General features: G+C 39.1%; 1 protein-coding gene across 2 annotated transcripts in view; it reads right to left on the bottom strand.

Moving 5' to 3' along the window:
• The window catches only part of polb (polymerase (DNA directed), beta), a 109,976-nt gene that overhangs the window by 14,103 nt on the left and 68,819 nt on the right, over positions 1 to 27,054 (bottom strand). Inside the window, exons 12-13 of one of the 2 annotated variants that reach the window (XM_043681580.2) lie at positions 6,233 to 6,297; positions 742 to 881 (exon numbers count right to left, since the gene is read on the bottom strand). In XM_043681580.2, the coding sequence (XP_043537515.1) occupies positions 742 to 881; positions 6,233 to 6,297 (205 nt within the window). Of the gene's footprint in view, positions 1 to 741; positions 882 to 6,232; positions 6,298 to 17,536; positions 17,781 to 27,054 lie in introns of those variants that run through there. The other variant, XM_043681582.2, reaches the window with a different exon arrangement.

Below are 27,054 nucleotides of genomic sequence, written 5' to 3'. Positions count from 1 at the left end.
CTTCCTCCCACGCTCCGCAGTTGGAACATTCAACTGCCCTAACCATCATTTCCACTATTCTAAATTCCCAAAGAGACTGCAGAAAAATAAAGAAAAAAAACTCGTTAATTTACCAATCCGGCGCACAGAACCTTTTTTTTGATTAAAAGGTGGATGGGTGGGAGACGCTACCTAAGCAGTGTTTCAGGTAATACAACTACCCATGTAGTAGTGAGCAGTTATTTATCAGGCTGGAAGAAAATACTTTGGCTACAAACAGGTCTAAGTTGTATTATTAAAGTTTGTGATTTATCATCTTCACATAAAGAGTCCTCACAAAGAAATATGCTCTTCGGCTGAATGTTAAGTTCTCTACCTCCAAGTCTTTTTGAAAGAAGAAAAAACAGTGGAGTTCTACTACGTTTTTTTGCCATGCCTCCAGAAGTGCAACAAAGTAAAGCCTAGTACATGCATTTTGATCTATATTGATCAACGTTTTCTTCAGATACACAAACCTCAACCCTCTGAAGGAATAGAATTAATTGAAGTTGTAAAGACTCCATCAGGGTGACAATGTCTAAATTATACATCTATTTAGTAACAACTGTTATTAGAATTTTATAGATTAAATTACAAACTAGATACATACTTTTTATTTAATCTAGTTTGTGAAGAAGGAATCTTCATCAATTTGGTTGGTTTAATAAACAGGCATTCAGAGTCTTTAAAAACATGAAGTTTCCAATATCATTCAGTTCTTACCTGTGCTTCCCACAGGGCGAATTGTGTACTCATTCAATGTGAAGCCTTTTTCCAGTGCTTGGGTCCTCATGTTCTTGTTAAAAAGATCACTGCCAGTGAAATAAAGCACACCGCAGAAATACTGATCTTTTGGAATTACTCTGCAACAGTAGAAATGCATGGTTAGCAATGAGATTCCAAAGTTAATACACATAAGTTGAAACAATACTTGTTGGTCAGGGCGTTTGAATCCCAAACTCATCCAAACTGAGTATCATGGTAGATTGGATATAGACATAATTTATCTAATTTTTGAAACACCAGCAACTGGAACCAGCTTTCAAGAAATAAAACACACACAACCAAAAGTTCCTCCAGAAGCACAGTAGCATCCTTTTCAGCATCATTTCTGAAGTGTTGATCTGTAGTCATCGATTTCAGTAATACGACCAGAGTACATAACATCTGCAGTCGATTTTCACAAATATAGACTGGGCACTCCAAAATGAATTAGACAATGCATGTTCAAGTCTAAAAAGAGAACACATTTGAAGAGCATATATGAAGCACAAAGTCTAAATAAGGGGAAATACTTTGAACTTGATGTGGAATCAGTTTCACTCCCATGATCTATTTCATAATGAGGTTTTTGACTGAGTAGTGCTCATTCTCACCATAATATATCATTCTTTCTAAATTTACACATTATAGTCAGAAAAGCTTTCCAACAGAATTACATAAAGTTGAGCATAAATCATCACATTAATATTTAATTCATGATTGCCTTATTAACCTCTACTGGAAACGGTGGCAATTAGGTTTAGCTTCCTGCAGCCTAAATGATCATTAAACAACTTTAAACTAGACATATTATAGGTCAGATCCAAGGAATTTGTATGATTTTGAAAACAAGATGGAGGGCACAAAAGCAATAAGAGCATGTTTTATTGAAGAGGTTACTCAATCAAATGCCAAAGTAATCTTAATCAGTCACAGTATTCACACTGACAATTCAATAGAGTCCCCAATAAAATAGCAGAATGTCTCTTAACAGTTGGCTATGTTTCTAATCATAATGGTCAGACTTTCATGAGCTTCATTTGAGCAAAATGTCACTTTTTATAAAATGAATGAATATCCAGCTGTTTTTAATTGACTTTAAGTTGCAAATTGCTGCTTGTAACAAGATTGAGAAAAGTGGTCAGCCTACGGCTTCAAATGGAGGCTTGGTTCTGATGTGAATGGAAACAACCAAGAATAATCAGTATGGGAGGTCCACTGTGCTTGGGCTAAACAAAGACAAAACCTAAACCACAAAGAGGAATACATAGCAATCTGAGCTGATAGCCAAAAGTGGAAATAAAGTAAGACAGTGCACCATTAAACAAGACCTAGATGTAAAAGCAAAATAAATGTTAAATTTACATTAGAATAGGGAAATTTGAAGTAAATCCAGGTATGGCAGTCAGGCTCATATGAAGTATCTTAATCACAAGAATCCACATCAACTCCACAGACTCAATCATTTGAAATTTTCCTGGTAATCTCTCAGAATCATTCAACAAAAGATGGCATTTGGATAAACTCACCCATTCTTAGCAGCTGTACAATAAAATGACTTGCTTTATCCCTCAAATCACCTTCTCCATTTCTGCAATCCTGATTACTGGTTATTTGTGTCCCATGCAAAGTGCACTACTGTTCAATCTCTCTGTTCAAATTTTAGTTTCTGCTGCTTAGTTCACTTCTTGCTTTTCTCTAGTGTAAATCCAGGGCAGTTATCTCTTGCTAACAAATTTCGTGTCCATTTAATAATAAAGATTGGTTTTGTTTTGGAACTGGAAAAACTCTGCCAGGAGTGGGCAAACTGGCTAGTCCCTTTTTGGAAAATAAACAATAGAAGAATTGGGAGTTGATCAACAGAAAAGGTTTGTAAAAACTTTCAAATGAAAATGAACTATTCTGTTGCATAGAAAATGAGGCCGATTGAAATGTTGCATCCAATAATTGGGCCACAATGAGCAGTACTATCTCTTACTGCTCTATTGACAACTTAGGAAACTGTTTACTGCTAAAATTGGGAGCTTTGTGATTGAATAATCAGGCAGTAAACACTAAGTGCTCATGCGCAGGACGCAATACTTTGAATAAACAGAAACATTTGAAGAGAGGTATATTCCATGGAGATCACTCCTTTACCTTTGGTGAGCATCTATCACCTGAAATTTCAGAATAATTTAGTTTAAGAGCTCAGTCCTTGGAAAATTATATAAAACTAACCACTGCTAACCGACATGAATTGATCCTTTTCAACAAGATGACAAAACTTAGACAATTCAACAAATACAAAATAATATTCATAACTGTGAGTGTCTTGAAAGAGTATGCAAAGTCACACAATGATAAATCATAAAACTGCTATCTCAAACTCAAAATTTCATGAACCAATGCTTGAAAATTAATAAGGTTGAAAAAAAGAGAGATTCACCAACAGGTATTATAACTGTCTGTTTAAGTCACAAAGAAGATAGATTTAATTCATAGATTTGAGTAGTAAAGCCAGCTCGAAGACATTAACTATTACCAATTATTAAATTATTTTGTAAAATTACAGAACACTCTCCAATACTAACCAGATAATTTTGTACATATATTCTGACTGTTAAAGAGAGAAAAGGCAAGCAACTCAGAAACTTTAAAGAGAATAATTCCAAATGAGCTCCACTGATAAGTCAACATCCCAAAGATTTTTGTCAGAAATGTAGCTGATGAACCAAGAAATAATAAAGATACCACAATATTTCATGAAGTTGGAAAGATCAAAGTAAATCAAAGACAAGTGATTAAGCAATGTTTTAAAAGTTGAGGAAGATGCAGAATTTAGAAAAAAAAATTAAACATAAGAAACTGCAATGACTAATAATGATAAAAGAGCTAGATGGGGAAGAGAAACAATGCACAAATCAACATATTTTGAGCTCTGAAGGCAAGATCATAGAGCCAGGACCAAAGTATCAAATAGATCAATAGAAACAGACAAAAATATAATTTAAGAGAGATGACAGGTGAGGGAGCTATCGGTGATCTGACAGAAACTTTGCTTTGTATACTGTTCGATGGCTATTAGAAGGGTCTCAAAAAAAAGTATAAACCTCGTTGAGTGACTCAAATGTTAAAGAGCTACACTGTTGATTTAGATTGTTATTTAGCATAGTTGAAAAGTCAAACTTTTTTTTCAGATTATGTTGCAAAGTCAATATTTATTGCTGATCAGTGGTCGCCCTGGAGAAGCTGGTGAATGCCTTCTGCTTCATTGGTGCATCTCCAAGCGTCCCACAATGCTTTGCTCTCTCCGTTCCAAGACACTGATCCTGCAACTCTCAAGACGACAACTTTGGTGGCAATTAATAACCCTTCCGTCTTATAGTTCCCACTGACCTGCAACATGCTATGGGTTCAAATTCCAGGAAACATCCTATTTGGAGTAAGTTATCTAGTGTTCATGAAATAAGAAATAAGAAAATGATCCAATAAACACACAAGAAACTCTTCTGTTCCTGTTAACAGTTATGACCAATGACTCTGACATCCCCACCAACACAGCTGGCACAAACCGAAGTGTAACTGGCAATATCAGGATAATTGTTTCATTTTACTTTTCCTCTTGGAGGCCACACACATGAAGCATCTCATCTCATCACAAAGCATCAATTACAAGACCACCATCAATCTCATATTTAAATGGCTATTTGAAAACACAAAGTAAGCAGAATCAGATGCCGAATTAGGAACAATTGAGCAATATATCATCGCAATATGTTTTTCTATGTCAACCTTGGTAGTTGTTAATTGGGAATTATCAATTACATGGAGAAATAGCCACAGGCAAGTATTCTGGCATCAAATTAAGGACCTTGCTTAGCCCTGAAAATTAGGTTCATGTAAATTCAGCTCCACGTAGGTTTGGGACAGGATTATGGATTTCCCTTTTAGCATCTTTTCTGCATTCTCTCCGTGTGTCGCCCAACCTCCGCTTCACTTTTGAAGGCAATGCTGGATTACAATTCCATAGACCCCAGCAACTATTTTACACCACATCCAAATAACCATTGTTCACCTAATCTTGATAATTAGGACTAGCAGGACAATTAGCCAAGTGGGAGGACATGAAGACTCAGCCAGATCCTGTCTTTTTCCTGTCATTCATAACTTTCAGCAGTTCTTAATAAATGTTCGACCCTTAAGACTACTGAGGCCAACTGCACTACCTCAAGTTAACTGGATACTGATTAAGAACTTAAAACTCAATTTTCTTGAAGTGCGAAATTCAGATCACACTATGATTGCATTAAGTTCCTGAAGCCCATGCAAAGAATCTATGCTCGTCAGAATTTGCTTTTTTAGATTAGAATTATAAGATTAATTTAATAGAAACCACCTCTGAAGTGAGTGCAGACAAGCAACAAAAGTAATGAGATTATATTGCCATCTCTTAGCTTCCTGCTGAAGTGTAGCCTCTTTGTCCTTTCTGTCCAAAATCATTTTGCTAAAGTCACAGTCTTATACACAAGCTGTTCGGGAATTATCATCTTCAGCTGTCAAGGAAAGGAAGCACAGAAAAATAGGATCAAACAACACAAAAGTAGAAAACTTGGCAAACCACAAGAAATGCTTCACGAAGGTCAAAACTTAGTGAATGGGTAAACAAATGGTGAGCACAACTTAATATTGAGAAGTGCGAGTTACTATATTTTGGGGAGGAAAAAACAAGGAATTACAATACAGAACCCATTCTAAAACTTTGCAAACAGGTACAACCAAACAAGATGATTTGGGGGTTCAACTGTACAATTCCAAGAGACGAAAGAAAATTTTTAAAAATCCTCAATAGCATTTAGAGATTAATAAATAATAACATGTGATAAACTTCCATAAATCTATGAATTTAGAAAGCCAAGTATAAATCAAGAGAGACAGGAAACAGCCAAGATGAGGAGTTCAGAACAAAATTCAGCTGGGAAACATAAGACGACGGAGTATTAGCATTCAAGCGATACACAGCGAGGTATAAACCGATCATATGATTTTGCCAAGAAGGTTTGTTTCACAACTTGCATGCAATAACCTTAATGTCGCAAATGAACTTCAAGCCACCTCACAAACATAAGGGAAACGTTGTTAGAATTCATCAAATTATCGTAGAGAATATTATGGCTTCTACATTAACTTGTTCATTTGCAACCATACAAATTCTGCATCTGCTGTCAATTTAGATTGCACATGGTTCCTAACTGGCAAGGTGAGAAAGTGGAATGATTACAATTTTTTTTCAGTGAAAAAGAAAAGCTGGCAAAAAGAAAGGCCAAATGACATTGATTTACTTCATAAAGCAGAAGTTATCAAACTACTATCTTGGGGTGCTGACCACATTAATTGGGTAGGCGAGAGTTGGTGGAGTTGCACGCATTCTGAGTGACTTCAAGAATTTACAAATATCAGATAATTAAATTACCTAATGTCAATTCTCCTGAATGGATAGTCACTACCATCACTATCGTCAGGCAATCGGCAGACACCCTGTTGAAAAAGAAAGCGCAAACAAAGAGTTAGCAAAACACCATGGTTCAAGAGATGATAATAGAATACAGGAGTGAGCTGATTTTGCCCAGCACATGTGTATCACAGCACAGAACACCACTTTCTGAAAACAAAAACAGAAATTGCTGGAAAAGCTCGGCAGGTCTGAAAGCATTTGTGCAGAGAAATCTGAGTTAATATTTCACGTCCAGTGACCCTTCCTCAGAACTGCCGTGGAAGCACAAAATAAGAAATGCCCATTATGGTCTCTGCAATTACCTTGGCACATTCCAAACCCACCACTCTTTCACTCAGACAAAGTCAATTAAAAGGACAGAGTGTCATTATTTGATCAACAGGGCAACCACAACACAGTAAAGTAAATGAGATTTCCATAAGTAGCAATGCTGCACTTTTGTGAGTGAAGTCTCCCCATGTGATTCTTTGCAATCAAATGCAGAAAGGTCATCAAAGTCACAGGGAAGTCGTGGCATGCGACAACTCAGTGGAAAATGGCTCTGGAACCTGATGTGCAAGTGGTCTTGAATCAGGAGAACCCTGAGGTAGGTTTGTAAAATATATTAATACAGAACAGATGAAAATTGCAGAGTGGGCAAGGACAACCCCAATGAGGAAGAACTTTTAAAAATAGTCAGAAGTAGTTGCTTATTCCAGTCTTCTCTTGCATACGTCTTCCAAACAGAAAATGTATCACGGCATAAATAAATTGTTCAAGATCAGTCAATAAATGCTTCACTCTTTATATCTGCTTTGATAGTTTTGAGTGTGCTCATGTAATTTTTATGTTCTTTTATGTTGAACATTAACAATGTTAGTTTTCATTGTCAAGACATGGCTGTTGATATGCAAATTTGACAAGTCATACATTAAAATACAGTAGCATTCTAACAATGAAAAGAAATAAATGCAATGGATATTAAAGTGTTGAAATCCACCTCATAGCTCTGAACTCATTGCAAAAATGAGTTGCATTGCAAACTAACATGCAACTTGACCTTGCAATTTAACAGTAAGTTAAAGCCAAAATAAATCTCCTGGAGAAACCCAGCAGGTCTGGCAACCAGATTTAACATTTTCAGTCCAGTATGATTTCATTTTCCTTCTGAAGAAGAGTCACACTGGACTTGAAATGTTAACACTGTTTCTCTCTCCACTATTGCTGCCAGAACTGCTACATTCCTGCACCACTCTTTTTTCATTTTAGATTTCCAGTATCCACAGTATTTTGCTTACTCAAGTGAGTTGAAGCCACTGTGCTCATTCAAAAATGTTCCCACTAACCCGATTCAATTCAGTCAATGGAATTCCTCTTTTACCATGAAATGAACAATATGGACTTTACAAAACAGTTCACACAAAGTCTTTGTGATTGTTCTTCACGTTGATCTTCACTGACCAATGTGTAACATGAAAGAGGAATCTGTAATATAGCAAATGTTTAAAGCTCCACTGGAAATATTTTTGTCTAGAGGTTATTTATTTATAAGTATTCCTGTTCGACTTTTTTCTGAATCACTTTCCCACTGAAATAGTAACAGTATCTCTTACAAAGTGAGAGGCACAGTATCAAAAACACAGACAGAAATAAAGATACAAAAGTCCAATTACAAACTTCAAAGGACCGTTTTTTTAAACAAAGTCCACTCAAAATAGCTTATCAGGAAGCAAAAGTTACCACTGAGTATAATCAGGACAACTGCAGATCCTTTCAGACACGTTCAATTTCAATGCTTTTATGGCAATGCTCAAATGATTTACCATTTCAAAGTTTTTTGGAACTACATGTTGTGGGGGGGGGGGGGGGGTTGGGGGTCAGCATTTCTTTCCACAGGTCCGAAAATATACAAATCCGCAGATCATGAATATTCATCACAGTGGAAGTTGTGGGTTCCCCTGTCCCAAACTCCTCCTCATCACTTGCTTTCCACAGACCAACTTCAATGCCTACAGCTTACATAGTAGCCTCTTGAAATCTTTTGCCTGATTGCTCTTCATCGGATCCACCTAAATATTTCCTCTCGACCAAGCTGACAGTGCAATCTTTTACGAAGGAATGATAATATTTAAGAATTCAAGAGAAATCCATTAAGTTCAGATATCCCAGTCTACCCCCCCAAGTCAATCTTATAGAATCCTTAAGACCATAAGACACAGGAGCAGAAATTAGGCCATTCAGCCCATCAAGTCTGCCATTCAATCACGGCTGATAAGTTTCTCAACCCCATTCTCCCGCTGTCTCCCCGGAACCCTTGATCCCTTTGAAATTTAAAAACCTAAATATTTCAGATTTAAATGTATTCAATGATCTGACCTCCACGGCCTTCTGTGCCAATGAATTCCATGAATTCACCACTCTGGATGAAAAAGTTTCTCCTTACCTTCATTCTGAAAGGTCTTCCCTTAACGCTAAGGCTGTGCCCTTGGGTCCGTGTCTCTCCTAGCAATGGAAACATCTTCCCAACATCTACTCTGTCCAGGCCATTCAATATTCTGTATGTTTTAATTAGATTCCCCCTCTTCCTTCTAAACTCAGACTATAAACACAGGATCCTCAAATGTTTCTCATACGTTAAGCTTTTCATTCCTGGCCTATTCTTGTGAAACTTCTCTAAACACATTCTAAGACAAGTACATCCTTCCTGTGATATGGGGCCCAAAACTGTGCACAATACTCCAAATGTGGTCTGACCAGAGCCTTCTCGAGCCTCAGAAGTACATCCCTACTTTGATATTCAAGTCCTCTCAAAATAAATGCCATCATTGCATTTGCCTTCCTAATTACTGACTCAACCTGCAAGTTTACATGGAGAGAATCCTGGATGAGAACTCCCAAGTGTCTTTGCACTTAAGACTTCTGAATTTTCTCCCCATTTAGAAAATAGTCCTCTATTCTCTGTACCAAAGTGCATGACCTCACACTTACCCACATTGTCCTCCATCCGCCACTTCTTTGCCCACTCTCCTCACCTATCTAAATCCTTCTGCAGCTTCCCTGCCTCCTAAATGCTACCTGCCCCTCTACCTACCTTTGTATCATCTGCAAACTTAGCCAGAATGCCCTCAGTTCCTTCATCTCGATGGCTAATGTACAAAGTGAAAAATTGTGGTCCCAAAACTGAGCCTGGTGGAACACCACTTGTTACCTGCTGCCATTCTGAAAAGGACCCTTTTATCCCCACTCTCTGCTTTTTGCCAGACAGCCAAGCTTACATCCATGTCTCTGACACCACGGGCCCTATCTAGCTAGTAGCTTCGTGTGCAGCACACGAAGTCCAGAGAGATAACATTCATTGGCTCTCCTTGGTCTAACCTGCTCATGACTTCCTCAAAGAATTCTAACAGATTTGTCAGGCATGATTTCCCATTGATGAAACCGTGCTGACTTTGCCCTTCTTGACGATACACTTCCAAGAAATCAGACATCTCAACCCGAACAATAGATTCCAGAGTCTTACCCACGATTGAGGTTCGGCTAATAAGTCTGTAATTTTCTGTCTTTTGCCTTACCCCCTTTTATAAACATGGATGTCATATTAGCGATTTTCCAGTCCTCTTGGACCCTCCGTGATTCTAGCAATTCCTGAAACACCATCATTAATGCATCTGCTATCTCTTCAGCTATCTCCCTTAGAACTCTGGGGTGTAGTTCATCTGGGCCAGATGATTTATCCACCTTCAGGCCATTCAGTTTTTCTCGCACCTGCTCCTTGGTGATGGCCACCATACTCCGCTCTGCGCCCTCACTCTCTTGAATTTTTGGGATATTACTCATATCTTGCACCATGAAGACTGATGCAAAGTAATTATTCAGTTCTCAGCCACTTTCTTGTTTCCCCACAAATCTCTCTCCAACACCATTTTCCAGTGATCCAATGTCCACTTTTGCCTCTCTTTTGCCCTTTACAAATCTAAAGAAATTATTCCAGTCTTTCTTTATATTACTGGCTAGCTTACCCTCATATTTAATCTTCTCCCCCCTTATTTCTTTATTGTTGCCCTCTGTTGGTCTTTGTAAACTTCCCAATCCTCTGGTTTCCCATTCCCCTTCGCCACATTTCTGCTTTCTCTTTTGCTTTTACACTATCCCTGCCTTCCCAGCAATGGTGGCCTCATTCTCCCTTTGGAGAAAGTGAGGACTGCAGATGCTGGAGATCAAAACTGAAACATGTGTTGCTAGAAAAGCGCAGCAGGTCAGGCAGCATCCAAGGAGCAGGAGAATCTTCAGAAGAAGGGCTTATGCCCAAAACGTCGATTCTCCTGCTCCTTGGATGCTGCCTGACCTGCTGCGCTTTTCCAGCAACACATTTTTCAGCTCATTCTCCCTTTACCATGCTTTTTTTCCCTTGGGATGAATCTCTGCTGTGTCTCCTGAATTACTCCCAGAAACTCCGGTCATTGCTATTCCACTGTCTTTCCTGCTAGGCTTCTCTCCCAGTGAATTCTATCCAGCTCCTCCCTCATGGCTCTGCAGTTGCCTTTATTCAGCTGTAATACCGTAATCTCTGATTCCATTTTCTCCCTCTCAAATTGAGAGTAAATTGAACCATATTATGATCACTGCCTCCTAATGGTTTCTTCACCTTAAGCTCCCTTATCAAGTCTGTCTCATTTCTCAACACTAAATCAAGTATTGCCTGTTCCCTAGTTGGCTGCACCTCAAGTTGCTCCAAAAGTCATCTTGTGGAATTCCATACATTCCTTTTCATGCAATCCACTCCCAACCTGATTTTCCCAGTTCATCTGCATATTGACATCCCCCATGATCACTGTAACTTTGCCTTTCCTTTGCTGCTGCTGTATCTTGCGCCCCAGCTCCTGACTTGTATTTGGAGGCCTGTACATAACTCCAACTATGATCTTTGCTTTCAATTCTACCCACACAGATTTTACACCATCTGACCCTCCAGTTGATCATACAGCTCAGCTCTTCTCTCTTAAGAAACACATGCTTTCCCCTTTGCCCCACGTTTGCTTCTCTGCTAATATTGAAAAGCAAGTTCTCTCTTTCATATCAAACTTCATTTTTGACCAGTGTTCCATGGGATTTGAGCATGATTACAGCAAAAATGCCATTGTGAATTTTTTTATCTCATTCTTCCTCTGTGAAGATTATCATGGGAGATGATTTCAAATTAAATAAATACTCCAATATCATTGGTGTGCATCTTAAAGTAATGCTGTGCAAATTGTTTCTGTCAGAAATGTACTACAATTTTGAAAAATGAAATGGAGACATTGCATATTAGTACATTTTCATTCAGATTAAAAAGGACTGACATTGGATTTCCCTTTTGTATTATTTACAGTTGACAGTTAAATACAATATTTTATTTGATAACAATCAATGCTTCTTTTCAGATAAAATTGGGACACTGTTCCTTTCATTAAGCCTGTCTGTCTTCAAACCAAAACCAAATCACTGCCCACCTCTAACACAAAATGGCTCGAGTTCAGGGAACAGTTAACCAATCATAAACGAGATAATTGTTTGACAAGGTCAAAACAGGAAAATTCTGCAACTATCGGTAAAACCAATTCACTAAAACGAACAATAAACAAGTTGACAAGCTAACACAATTGACATGCAACTGCAATCATACGGATAAATCAACAACTTATTTCAGCACAAATAAGCTGGCCTCATGGAAATCATGACAAGCTCATTTAAATGTTCCCTTTCAGCAGTTTTAGTTACAATTTACAAATTCACACAGCATTGCAAACTTAAGATAGTAACATGTGAGAAAAAGATATTTTTCATATTGAAAAAGGGAGCAGCTGGAAGAGCAAACATTGACATCCTGAAAGTCCTGACAAAAAGCTTATTTCTGAGCTCTGCTCAAATTACCTTCCACAGGAACATAACTATATTTCAGAAATTTGGATCTTTCATCTCTCTTTTCCTCCTGTTCTTACAACACTAAACAGTCTTGCCTTGTTAACTGCATGAGAAAAATGGGTCACAACACAAGAAAGTTTGAAATATGAACTTTTCTGCTTCTAAACTGCATTCAGTCAGGTGTTTTCTCTCAAAGATGGTGGCTGTCACAAATTTCATTTCAGCTTTCATAAACAGCAACTTCTGTAGAACAAAGGGTTCAAGGCTGTGGAACCTGGGACTATCTCATTTGTATTGATTGTAGTCACCAAGCGAACACAAACAAACTGAGCCATTCAGAAGCTTCTGATTGGATTTTATTTCCATTACATAATCTTGGGAAAAAAGGTCCAGAAGTGGCTATTAAACATATTTGAACTACATTATATTTGAACTGCAACTTAATGGAATAAAACATCAAATCTGAAAAAACACTGCCGCTTATGAGTTTTTCATCCTTGCATTATTTTAAAAACATATTTTTATATATTGTTTAGATCAGGGCTACAGTGGCAAGGTATTATCTAATGCTTATTCTTAATTCACTTTCTAGCATTAGGAGTTGGCGATATACAAAGGATCGGATTAACAGATAGGACAGACTCTCCACATTTCTCAGTGCAAGATGAGGTCAATTTAGCAGTCACAGCCCTGTACTGGCACTTCATCGAATGAACTCTGCTCCACTGCTCCTTCTGCAAAGCCCTGCAAATTTCTCCTTTTGAAATAGATGCGCAATTTGCTTTTGCAAGTTACTATCTCTGAAGGAGATGAATGACCTGCGTTTTTATTTTAATTACAAAATGCCATTTTCTGGGGCCATCCCTGAAAATGCAATTTCTATAAAAAAAAGATAATTTTTGGCATGGTGGGAACTGCACCCAAAACCCTTGCATTAACAATAGCCATTATTCAAGAATATGGCTAATGTGATTCTTGTATTGACATGTTTTGAAATATTGAGTCTTCAAAGGGAAGTAAATAAACCACAACATAAACCAAAATGTAAGTGGATAGTATCTGCAAATGAGAGCTGTATAAGACAACAGCTGAATACACCTGCCAGGATGTAGTAGTTGGTCCAAGTTGAGCTATCCTGTCTGCTTACTCAAATTTTATTGATGGGATGTGGGCATTGCAGACTGGGTCAGCAATTACAGCTCATCCCTATTACCCTTGACAAGTCAGTGGTGAGCTGCCTTCTTGAACCCTTGCAGTCCATGTGATGTAGCGACATCCTCAATGCTTTTAGAGAGGGAGTTCCAGGATTTTGATCCAACCACACTGAAAGAACAGTGATAGTGAGTGGTTTGGAGGGAAACTTGCAGCTGATATTGTTCCCATGTACCTGCTGCCCTCATCCTTCTCAGTGGAAGTGGTCATGGGCTTTGAAGATGCTGTCTTAGGAACCTTGGTGAATTTCTACAGTGCATCTTATAGATGGCCACACACTCCTGCTACTGAGCAATACTGGGGAAGGAGTGGCTGTTTGTGAACATGGTGAAAATCAAGTGGGCTGCTTTATTTTTCAGCCTGAAGAAGTCATAGTGGACTTGAAATGTTAACCCTGTTTCTCACCCAACAGGTGCTTTCAGACTTGCAGAGAATCTCCAGTACTTTCTGCCTTAGTATGGTTTAGTGTGACTACGTTAGCACTAACTCCAAAAAACTGACTTTTTATCGACTCACAGAGATGTACAGCACAGAAACAGACCTTTTGGTCCAACTCGTCCATGCCAACCAGATATCCTAAATTGATCGAGCCTCACTTGATTACTGAGGCTGTAAATCAGTCTTCATACACATGGAATTAATACCATTAAATTTTGTGAAGTGAATTAATGTGGATTTTAAAAGAAATGTAATTTGAAACCTGATGGGTGGATTTCCCACTATCCCAGGTCCTGGCAATAGGGAGCATTGTTGGGTAAAAATATGCAACCACTGATTGTTTAGGTTAGAATAAAAAGGGGGAAAAAGAGGTTACATTAGGTGCATACTTCACTGGATATAAATGAAGGATAGTGATACTTGTAAAGTGACACTCCTTCTTTCACAAATGTAAGCTGTGCGTGCCTATCTATAAATATTGACACTATCACTTCAGTAACGTGAATTAAAATCCCTATAAAGTCATTTCAAAACTTATGAAATTACTTTCCCTTTACAGACTGAGTCTCCTTCACAATTAGCAGTTGCTATCGTTTTCATTTCTACAAGATAGCATGTGTGAACAAAAGTGCTGTGAATCTTCAATAATATTGAATTACTTGGGTATCAAAGTCTGCATCAACAGCCACGCAATATCCCTGAAAATATACCAGTATCAGCTGACAAACTGTTCGAAAAGTTGAAAAGTAATATTTTTGATGAAACAACAAAAAGATTATTGTACAAAGTAATTGTATAGAGTCATTTTATAGTGGCACTCATCAAGGTGGCTTGCTGCAAGTAGTTGCTGTCATCAGTTCAAGCCTGAGTACATAATCTCTCTCAGACAGCCTGCTGTGAAGACAGCTGTTCAATCAGCTCGGAAATTTCCACTGGGAAAAGTCTAAAGCTAAAAGACAGCGAATCTTCTTCATGCACCATTCCTGACAAACAATTCCTATTGTGGCATGTTAATATCTGGAGAATGGCATAAAGGAAGCATATTCTCAATTACAGGTGCTTGGCAAACAGATGACATACTCGACATTAGCTCAAATCATGCAGAATGTATACTTCCTAAGTTATAATTAAATTTTGCAGTTAGGTCCATGAGCATTAGAAACCAAAGCTACTTTGAACGTTAGTAAATCTTTAGTTTGTCCATAACTGCAAGAAGAGTTATTCTTTCTAGTCATGTGGACAGCAAATGTTTGGACATCATACACTTAGAAAGTCAACGTTCAAGACCGATAATTATCTCAACAAGATTCAAATACTGATTCGTAGGTATAAAATTCTGGGAATGTGACACTATGGATTGTAAGACATTTAAAATATCAAATAGCAATTGAGGCTGCTTTAAATAAAAAAGATAATCTGAACAATGAATATGGACTCTGCATTCACATGATACAATTATCAGATTAACTTCTACTACTGCATGTTTCTCATCCAAGTGACAATTTAAAAGCAGTAAAGTCCCTTCTGAATGTGAAATTTGAGCATCACAAATCCACAGGTAATTGAAATTTGGTAACACACCCAGAAGTGAGGTCCACATCATACATCCCCCATCACAGTGATGTGAATAAAGTAAATCCAGTATTCCTGGACTTGCAAGATCTGTGCACGCATACATTCCCATTGAAGCAACAACCATAGAGTAGGAAAAATATTATAAAATTAAAAGAAACTGCAGATTCTGAAACTATAAGAAAAACTACACAAAATCTTGACAAGCACTTTTAACGTGAAAAGGCAGACAGCCAATCCAGGTGGGAATCTTTCTCCAGAAGTTAAAAAGTTAGGAAATCCTTAAAATGATGCACTAAACAAATTCTGGATTATGCAATTTCCACACAACACAAATTTCTATTATGTGGAAGATATGTACTAATTTCCCTCTTGCGTTACATGGTTTACTTGAAAAGACATGTGCCCAGCACATAGGTTGGAACACATTATTTCTCTGTGGAAGGCTCACCTTACCCCCACAGCCTTAAAATACTAGATTTTTGTGTTCCTCCAATTTTGGTCTCGCAGTCTCCTGATTTTAGTCACTCTAGTACTGACCATCACACGTTTAGATTCCTGAGCCCTAAATTCAGGGATTGTGTCCCTAAACCGCTCAACCTTACCTTTCTTCTTCTGATGGTTTTTAAAATCAAGGGTTTGGTCACCTGCCTTATCATCTCTGCAGCTTGGTTTAACTTTGAGTTAATAGCACTCCTGTGCAGGGCATCAAAATATTTCACAAGTTAAATTTGCTACATAAATATTAATTTTTGCACATTTGAAAAAAAACAAATAAAATAAATGCAACTTTTTGATTTCACAACAGTTATGTTCATTCTACAAATTAGTTATAATCAAAAACTGTTTATTTTTCTTTGGGCCTAATTTTTAAAAAATCTAATTTGCCAAAATTATTCAGCATATGCTGACTTTTAATTGTGTTACAAATTGAGGTATTTGCTTGGAACATATATTCATCACTGGGGAAAAAAAAGTATCTAACATACAACATTTTTGCTTTTATTACTGCAGAAAATAATGCAATTGTTCTCAGTTGCAGGAATGGTTTGTCCAAGTGTACATTTTAGGATTAGTCAATGTTGTGCTTTTACCCTTCTTTAGGAGGCACTTGAAGGAACTGAATTGAAAACACCCTCATTCCTCTCAACTTCTTCACTGGCAGATACAACCAACCATCTCTTTTTTGCAGAATCTGTGAATGTCCCTCAACAATGAGTGAACTTCAAATTTTAAAGTATTAGATGCAGATACTATTAGAGATCAACGTGCTGCTTTTGGTGTTAACCAAACACACCTTTGAACAAATTTCAATGGTTTAAAAGTGTCGTGATATTTCTCAAAGCAGTTTGAAAAGGATATAAGGCTCAAGAGACTATGGATAACTTTCAAGTTGAGATGAAGGTGCCATTCACTAACAGTTACGTGCAGCATCACCTTTTTTTCATGGATTCATGAACGTATTGCAAGCAAGGCCAACAATTACTGTGTTGTGCATTTATTTAGTTATCCTTTTCTGATAGCACTGACTGATGGTTCTGGAGTCACATATCAACTAGATAGGATAAAGATTTCTTTCTGAGAAGGTCTATTCCACCTCAGGGTGTTCAAACACCTCATAGAATGTATACTGACAATTTTCATTCTCATTATTTAACGTTTCTTATCTGATGCTTCTGGAAAACATTTCACAATTTCTTCGACAATAAAACTTGAGACTTAGACAATACATTCAGCCCCAAAAATTCTTAGGCCAACAGTGAAAACATACCTTAAACTGCGTATCACCAACTGGCAAACAACTTGACAGATAAAGTGCAAATTCTACAAACTCTGAACAAGATAATGGCAAAACAAAACAGGCGACCATGGTTAAAATTGTCAATTGCTCACAGATGTGTTAATTCGAAAAGTGCATATCGCTGAAGTTTGCTTTGGAATATTAAGAGTATTGTGATGATTGACTAAGAATAGGATTTATAATTGTAAAATAGACAAGACTTAATTGGATTGGCAGGAAATTGCCTACACAGTGAAATTAAACCACATACCTCCAACTGAGCAGATCAACATTACAAGGCATTAGGAAATATGGATTGAAACCAACTGAAGCTTAGAATTAGATTTTATTGTCACTTGTACTCAAGTACAGAAATGTATAATGTCACCATTCCCGGCATCATTTTAGGGACAAAGGCACCTGGGTACAAAATGCTTGGTACAAAGTAATAAAGTTGAAATTTCAACATTACAGTCCTTCTTAGTATCAAGTAGAAAAATAAAGAAACCAATTGAATAGTTCCATTGTCTGTCTTATGTGCTTAGCCATGCTGGGCTCACACTCCATACAAGGAAATGACATCCTCCACTTTGGCCGGCTCTCCAGGGGACCTTGGGCTGCCTGCTCTCGACAAAATGGATATGAATGATGGAATGAAAAGGTTGGCTAACAATAATTAAACGGACACAAGAAGAGTTTTTCAAAAATAACTAAGGCAATTCCAATGAAATGTCAATTGTTTTAAAGCGTTGATCACATACAATAACAAGCGCCACATATTAATGATCCAAATTCAATAAAAACTACAATATCTAGCAAGGCAGAGTCACTCCCAATCTTGATGATACTTTATTAATTGTAATTAACTATCCACAGCTTATATAGATTTATAAGATGATGTGAGGAAGCTAACAATACACAAGGTTTACCTTTGTTTTGGTAGGTATCTTTTATATCCTATATGTTAGGTCATAAAAGGATTATCTACCCACTTTCCAACCAAGCCCTATTCTTTCAACAGTCACTTTTTGCATTGATCAGCAGACAATGTTTGATAAACTAGTGAAAATGGCAATGTATGCAAAACAGATGGGAAAGGGATAAAATGTGGCATGCTACTGAAGCGACTGCAGATCACTAGAGATATTATTGGTATACCAAAATTTATTGGAACAATCAATTGATAGTTTTTAGTCGTACTTGTATGTCAACTCAACTTGATGGCAGTGTTCTCATCTGTGTGGGAAGATTGTGGGTTCAAATCCCACTTCAAGGCTCGATCACGCACTCTGGATTTCTATTTTAGTGCAACAGTAGGGGAATGTCATTCTTCAGGCATGATGTTAAACTACGATCAACCCATCTTATGAGATACATCAAGGGCAAACAGACAGATATAATCACTTAGCAAATACAAAGCCTTGAAATGTTGCCACATATTTGGTTAATGAGATAACAGCATCTTTTTCTGTTACTTGTGTTAAAGAAAATTCATAAAGTTGACTTAGACTTGGCTGTAGCGATGTACAGAGCAATTCATTTTTGCTCTGGGTTTGAGCTGTTCCATCTTGACTTTCTCATTCATTCATTCATGGGATTTTGGCACTGCTGGCAGAGCTTGCATTTGTTCCCTATTGTAAATGTCCTTGAACTAAGTAGGCTGCTCAGCCATTTCTGATGACAGTTACGAGTCAACCAGAGAACTGTGCATCTGGAGTTACAGAAAAGCTGGTGAAATAATTCCTTTGTATCTCCACCTTAAATGGCCTACCCGATATCCTTAAACTGTGACCCTTGGTTCTGAATTCCTCCAGTCATTGGAAATATCCTTCCTGCATTTACCCTGTCGAGTCTTGTGCTCCAGAATTTACCAAGCTGTTTCAGTACAGTGACGAAACTGGCATCTATCAGACTCTGTGGAAAATTGCCCAGCTATGTCCTGCACAGAAAAAAAAGCAGGACAAATCCAAACCAGCCAATTACTGTCCCAGCAGTCTTCTCTTGATCATGAGTAAAATGATGGAAGGTATCATCAATAGTGCTATCAAGCAGCACCTGCTCAGCAATACCCTACTCAGTGAAGCCCAGTTTGGGTTCTGCCAAGACCACACAGCTCCTGCTTTGGTCCAAACATCAGCAAAAGTGCTTAATTCCAGAGATGAGATGAGAGTGACAACCCTTGACATCAAAGCTGCACTTAACAGAGTACAGCTTCAAGGAGACATAGCCTAACTGGAATCAGTAGAAATTAGGGGGCAAACTCTCCACTGGTTAAGGTCATACCTGGCACATAGCCTGATGATTGTAGTTGTTGGGGATCAGTTATCTCAGGTTTAGGACATCTCTGCAAGAGCTCCTCAGGGTGGTGTCCTTGACTCAACTATCTTCAACTGTTTCAAAATGACCTTCTTCCATCATAAGGTCAGAAGTGGAAATGTTCACCAATGATTGCACAATGTTGAGCACCATTCACAACTCCTCAGATACTGAACAATCCACGTTCAAATGCAACAAGATCTCAACAATATCTAGGCTTGGGCTGACAAGTGGCAAATAACATTTTCATCACACTAAGAGACAATCTAACCGCTGCCCATCACCCACCATTCAATGGTGTTACCATCACTGAATCACCCACTATCAACATCCTGGGGATTACCATGAACCAGAAACTTAACTGTACTCACTCTTTATGAGTGACAAACAAAACAAAGGATGCGGGTGCTGGAGATCTCAAACAAAAACAGTGGAAACTTTTGGAGAGACTTAGCAGATCTGCCAGAATCTGAGGACCAAGTCTACCAGAGTTAATGTGAACATTTTGAGTTCAGGTCTGAAGAAGGGTCACAGGGCTCAAGAATAATTTGGTTTCTCTCTCCATACTGCCAGACCTGCTTGTTACAATGTCTCTTTTGGTTTGTCACAGGGAAAGTTCTGGCATTGGGTGGTTGGCCAGTTTTATGCTGTGTTGAAGATTTCCCCGCAATGGTCCGAGGTGATGGGTGAAACTAGGTCAAATTCCAACATGAAGGCTGCATTCACTCCAGGTTGCCCCCTTCATTTATGCTCCGCATGGTTCTATCCATGGAAACAAAACCATCTTAGTAATAGCCTTTGGTGCATAGCTGTCTTTCAAATAGTGCAAACAACCCAAATGCTGGCTTGCTGCATTTAGCACTTATCTGGGTTTCAGGGTTTATGCTGAGAAACCACACTGGCTTGCGTTGCTCTTGTACAATTCCGGAGTCTCAAACTAACTGGGTTTCTCAGACCCTGAACACACTGATTCTTGCTCCTGATCTGTCCTCTTACAGTACACGCATAATCATTTATCTGAAAGCCGTTCCTTATGCCAGCTAATGAATGGAGGAAATGGGCTAAGCCTTGGATGTTAATTTTTCCAAGGCATTTCCAGGCCAACTGGTCTTTCTGGCATTGTGTGTTCAACCAGTATTGTGGCAATCAGTGATAAGATGCTCAAAAATTAGGGAGGGAAAGTGGACGGCTGAGTGGGGCAAAGTAAACCAGAGCTACTTTGGTAAAAGCTTTTTGCCAAAAATTAGATGTTTTGCATCTAATTATACTGACTAGATAGGCTTCAGATGTAGAACATTGGGTACTTACATTGAAACCTTTATTTCAAAATAGATTACAAAAATTACTCTGAAGTAAACATTGTATCCTTGGGGAAACTGTTTCTACCAAACACACAAGACAAGCTCTCTTTTTCTCAACCCCTTCTCTCCAAGAGAAATATAAGCTTCTGTGTTACTGGCTTCATTGCTGAAATTCCGAGGTTCTGAGTCAATATTGATAATTCTCTTCTCTGTGGACAGCTGTGCTAAATTCGCAGGGATGTTTTTAGCTCTGAGTCTATCTTTGTGACAATGCTGACTTGGGTATCTTTAAGCAGAGTTGTGAGATAACGCTACAGAATTTGAAATGTTCTGCAAGCTCTGCTGAGGACTTGGGCGAGGAGTTAGCTGGAAGAGCATTTCTCATGTCAGGCTACCAATGCTTTTGTTTTTGCTAAGTTTTCTCACCTCGAGTGATTGCTTAACCAATTCAGAGGGTCGAGGTGACCCACAAGGTTGTGACGAGCCTCTTATGGATCATTGCAAAAATTGTAAAGCTTATTCCTAGTTGCAGTCACAGCTCCCAGATGGGAGGTGAAAGGCAAGTTTTTAGCCTGAAGTCATTCAGCTGGATGAGCAATGAGTACCTCATAATGCTGCCATTCCCAATGTCAATCACAGGAAGCAGCCTGAGTGAGCTAAAACTTCTTTTCCATTCTGCTCTTCTTGAGCAGACTAGCAGGGTTGGCGGGTGACTTACTGCAGCATCGCAGCTGCACACTCCCACCCCACTTTTTGCTCCAGTCCCAAGGAAATTGCGGCTTGTGGGATGTGACAAGAATCAGTCAGCACTCCGCTATCAAAAGGGGAAACTTGGTGCAGTGTATATAGGGAGGAGGAGGATATAGGGCAGGCTAATGTTTTTAAAAGGAACATTTTTGGGATTTGGGTTGCGCAGCCTTATCAGACAGTGTTTCAAACAACCATGTTATGTCTTGCATGAGATGAAATGCTCCCTCAGTTCTACCCTGACTGTAAGCTCCGATTTTGTGGTGGGTAGTGCTCAGGATGGTGTTGCACCAATTGCTGCCATGACCTCTCTCTTAGTCCTGCAGGAAGCTTTGCCTTGGGATTTTCTATGTAAGTGAGATGCAAGGTAGACACACATTAGCTGGTAAATATAGACAGGAGACTAGCTTCTGGCAATGTTGAAATCCAGTTTTCTGAAGTGAAGGTCACGTGTGGTACTTGATTGGCTTACTCATGCCCCACACATCTGAGATGCTAAACTGTCATATTGCCTTCTGATATATTTTTAATTTATTCTGAAAAGATTGTGTAATTGTTTTACATATATATATATTTCCAGGGGGACTGCAATACTAAGCACTATATTGTAATCTATGAGTCAAAACTTTGGGGGAAGTAGGTGACATGTAGTGTAAGGGATTAAGTTCCACTGTGGTATGCCAGTGAAATGGCCTACATCACAGGAAGTGATGCAGTGTCACATGATCTTGTGCTCTTTTGCAGCCTCCTGGCAACCTGGAACGAAAAGAGAGTATTTCCAAAATAAAGCTCCTGTTTTCCTCATGCTTCTGTCAGGTCAGTAACTATTCTTCAGCAACTTTTAGATTACGGTGTTCAATTCTGATCTTCCTATGATAGGAAAGATGTTATTAAACCTGAAGAGGTTCAGCAAAGACTTACAAGGATTTTGCTAGGTTTGGAGAGTTTGAGTTATATGAAAGACTGCATAGGCTGGGGCTATTTTCCCTGGAGTGTCGGAGGCTGAAGGGTGACATTATACAGGTTTATAAAATCATGAGAGGCATGGATAGGTTGAACAGACAAGGTCTTTTCCCTTGGGTGGGAGAGTCCAGAACTAGAAGGCATAGTTTTAAGGTGAAGGGGAAAGATTTAAAAAGGACCACCTTTTTCATGCAGAGGGTGGTGCATGCATGGGATGAGCTGCCAAAGGAAGTAGTGGAGGCTAGTACAATTACAACATTTAAGAGACATTTGAATGGGTATATGAATAGGAAGGGTTCAGAAAAATATGAGTCCAACACAACTAGATTAATTTAGGATATCTGGTCAGCATAGACAAATTGGACCGAAGGGTCTGCTTCCATGCTGTGCATATCTAATGACTCTATGAAATAAAAACTGTGCAGTTGACAGACTGGGAATACTACAGCGAGGAACTCACTTCCTACCCAAAGCCTGTCTATCATCTACAGAGGAGAAAGTGAGGTCTGCAGATGCTGGAGATCAGAGCTGAAAATGTGTTGCTGGAAAAGCGCAGCAGGTCAGGCAGCATCCAGAGAACAGGAGAATCGACGTTTCGGGCATAAGCCCTTCTTCATTCCTGAAGAAGGGCTTATGCTCGAAACGTCGATTCTGTTGTTCCCTGGATGCTGCCTGACCTGCTGCGCTTTTCCAGCAACACATTTTCAGCTATCATCTACAGAGTACAAATCAGGAGTGTGATGAAATACTCCCCACTTGCCTGGATAAAGCTCCAACAACACTCAGAAGCTTGATTTGGAGATGTCGGTGTTGGACTGGGGTGCACAAAGTTAAAAATCACACAACACCAGGTGAAAGTCCAACAGGTTTAACTGGAAGCACACTTGCTTTCGGAGCGTCGTTCCTTCATACCACCTGATGCTCCGAAAGTAGTGTGCTTCAAATTAAATCTGTTGGACGATAACCTGGTGTTGTGTGATTTTTAACTCAAAAGCTTGACAGTATTGAAGACAAAGCAGCCCACCTAATTGGCACCACACTCACAAGCATCCACGCCCAGCACCACCACCACCACTCTAGTAGCTAGCTGCACTGCAGAAATTTACCAAAGATGTCTGAGACAGCATCTTCTAGACCATGACCTTTTCCATCCAGAAGAATAAGAGTAGCAGATAACATGGGAACACCACCTCTTGCAAACTGCCCTCCAAGCCACTCACCATCCTTACTTGGAAATATATCACTATTCCTTCAATGTTGCTGGGTCAAAAAATTCCCTCCCTGGGGGTATTATGGGTCAATCCACAGCTCAGGGACTGCAGTGGTTCAAGAAGGCATTTTACCACCAACTATTGAACAGCACTAAATGCTGGCCAGCTAATGATGCTCATATCCCACGAGTGAGGAGAAGAAAAATGAGCTTGAGGCATTCTCAACACCATTCCAAATATCTCATATAAAGTCATAATTAATTGAGCACTTGATTGGCCATTTCACTACAAAACCCTTACGGTAGGGTCACATGATGACTCAGCTGTTAGCATTGCTACCTCACAGCACCAGGGACCCGGGCTCAATTCCAGCCTCGGGTAACTGTCTGTGTGGAGTTTGCACGTTCTCCCTGTGTCTGTGAGAGTTTCCTCCAGGTGCTCTGGTTTTCTCCCACAGTCCAAGATGTGCAAGTTAGGTGAATTGGCTAGGTTAGATTGTTGGGCCCAATGGCCTGTTTCCACACTGTCGGGATTCTATGACTAGTGCAAGCCATGGAAAAATATCACCCAACGCAATAACAAATTTGTAAACTAAACTATCTTGATGAAACATCATATTTAAGTCCTTTGCGATCTCTTTATTGCAACAATAAATGATCTTCAATCTGTCCTGTCCTTTCTGGGAAGTCAAAAAGACGTTTGCTGATTGAAGTGCAAGTATGTGATTCCCTGAAGTAAACCTGAAGATACTACATGTCAACAGCATTTTAGAATTTTGAGAATAACAGATATTTGCCATCAATGATGACCTTTCCCCTCTATGTGTCCTGATTATGTGTAACAGACTGAAGAATGCAGGACTGTGCTAAGTGCTGTAATTTACAGAACCAGCTTAAATTATCTTGATGCAGGACTAAATGGTTTTATTAATATGGGGAGAAAACCTGGTAAATTCTTCAGCTCTTCAATAAACTTAAGGAATTCTTGACAATAGCTTGAGAACTGAAAAGGTACTGAGCACACTCCCTTTTTAATAAATGATTTATTTATGCTTCCACTTAGTTTTAATATTGGAAATCCCGCTATCAAAAGACACTAATTCTGCATTTTGTGGTCATTACTGTAGTAATTACTATTGTGATTCAGAACTTGATGATTTAATCCAGGAAATTAATTTAACAAAGTATGTCTTAAGACTTTAGCAAGGAAGAGGTTTGGTCTGAGCAAATTAAAACCTACAAAGGTCCCATTGTTCAAAACTTAATAACACTTAGGTTCCTCATCACTGTCTCCAAAGCAGTGTCAGTGAAAGGATTTCTGGAAAAATATTGAGTCAGACCTTACCAGCAGGTAGGTAGGCAAACAAAGACTGCAATATGGAATGTTGATGCCAGTAAGGAAACAGCAATCAATCAGGTTTTTAAAAGCAGACTTCTGTCCAGTAGCCCGGCATTCCCAGAGCTTCAGGCAAAATCTGCAACCAGCTCTTCAAAGATGCAAAACTGCAAACTGATGGTTCATCCCAAACAGACAAAAGGCAGCAGCTGGCTAACCACTAATAATCTTCCTCTTAATTTTATTCAGTCAAAGTTAACCACAACCCATACCACCCTGTTTCCATCCATATTACAAGGAGGTAACTGCAATTCACCATCTATCTCAATATCATTCTGTGTAGTAATGATTTCCAAGAAAAGAGATGTTGATTGAAAGAACAAAGGTTGGTGCATTGTTCTGATTATCTAAAACTATAAACATATCGGCATTTCACAAATATTCAATATTCCAACTTTCCATTTCAAAACAAAAAGAATCAGTATTATATCGCTAGTATCAGAAGTCATGATCATCTTCCAAGAATTATTTTTACTCGTGACTTTCCTGTCCTTTTGTGAAAAAGTTCACAAGGTAAGAGACTCCACATTAAATACTTCACACCAATTCAGCATGCTCTTTAGTAAAAGAAAAAAGGAAAGAAACAGGATCAAGGGTAGGTCACATAGCACCTCGAGCTGGTTCTACCATGCAATGAATTTTAATTACTTTTTTGTTTGAAGAATGCCAAACCTCTAGCACCTTTTATACATACAGCTGCTGCACAAAATCAAACCTCTTGTAATCTAAAGCTCCAAAATAAAGGCCAGCCCTGCATCTGAGCTACTTAAACTATGGCTGCTTGAGCACCCCAGAGTTTAATTGTAATGTTGTTGGGTGAGTCTTCAGCTGCCATGGCCCTAAGCCCCCGAAAACTCACAGAATCTATACGTGTGGAAACAGGCCATTCAACCCATCAAGTCCATACTGCCCCTCTGAACGGCATCCAAACCAGATCCCCCCCCCCACAACCTACCCACGTAACCCCACACATCCATGCTAGTCCACCTAACCTGCATATTCCTGGACACTATCGGCAATTTAGCCTGGCCAATGCATATAACATGCACATAACCTGCACAACTTTGGATTGCTGGAAGAAACCAGAGCACCCGGAAGAAAGCCACGCAGATATGGCGAGAATGTACAAACACCATACAGACAGTCACCCAAGGGTGGAATTGAACCTGGGTTCCTGGCACTGTGAGGCAGCAGTGCCAACCAGTGAACCACTGTGCTGCCCAGATGAAGGACATGGAAGGTGGTATTCAGGATCTAAAATTTTTTAATTCGATCCTGAGTCCTGAAGACTGCAGTATTCCCAACGCAGAAGATAAGATACTATTGTTCCAGCTTGCAATGAGCTTTGCTGGAACACTGCTGCAAGCCCAAGATAGAAATGTTGGACGAGGAAGTGCTGTGGTGTGTTGAAGTGGCAGGGAACCTGAACCTCAGGGTCATTTTTTCAGAGAACATTGGTGTTCTGCAAAGCTTTGAGGAGAAAGTGAGGTCTGCAGATACTGGACATCAGAGCTGGAAATGTTTGCTGGAAAAGCGCAGCAGGTCAGGCAGCATCCAGGGAACAGGAGAAGGGCTTATGCCCGAAACGTCGATTCTCCTGTTCCCTGGATGCTGCCTGACCTGCTGCGCTTTTCCAGCAACACATTTCCTGTTCTGCAAAGCAGTGACCCAGTCTGCCCTTTGTCTTCATCGGTTTACAGAAGACCACATTGGGAGCAGCGAATGCACTAAATTGACATTATTCCCACTTCCCAACACTCGGCCTTTCTCTTTGTAATGTTTTCATCAGCTTTCTCTCTGATCTTCTGTGCATCTTTACCTTTCTCCAACCTTTTCTCTCTTGTTCCTGTGAGTGCGGTGAATCTTTGTCGCACTGCCTTTAGGCAATGTTACCTTTCCTGATAAGCATTCCCGCTAATTTTTTACCTTCTGTACAAATCTCAAAAGTTCATGCGAGGCAGT

Source organism: Chiloscyllium plagiosum, unplaced genomic scaffold (genome assembly GCF_037043375.1).
Source record: "Chiloscyllium plagiosum isolate Xiang-an unplaced genomic scaffold, Cpla_swu_hap1 HiC_scaffold_48, whole genome shotgun sequence".
Taxonomy (NCBI): Eukaryota; Metazoa; Chordata; class Chondrichthyes; order Orectolobiformes; family Hemiscylliidae; genus Chiloscyllium; species Chiloscyllium plagiosum.
The sequence above is the reverse complement of the archived record's forward strand: the minus strand, read 5'-3'. Positions and strand labels throughout refer to the sequence as shown.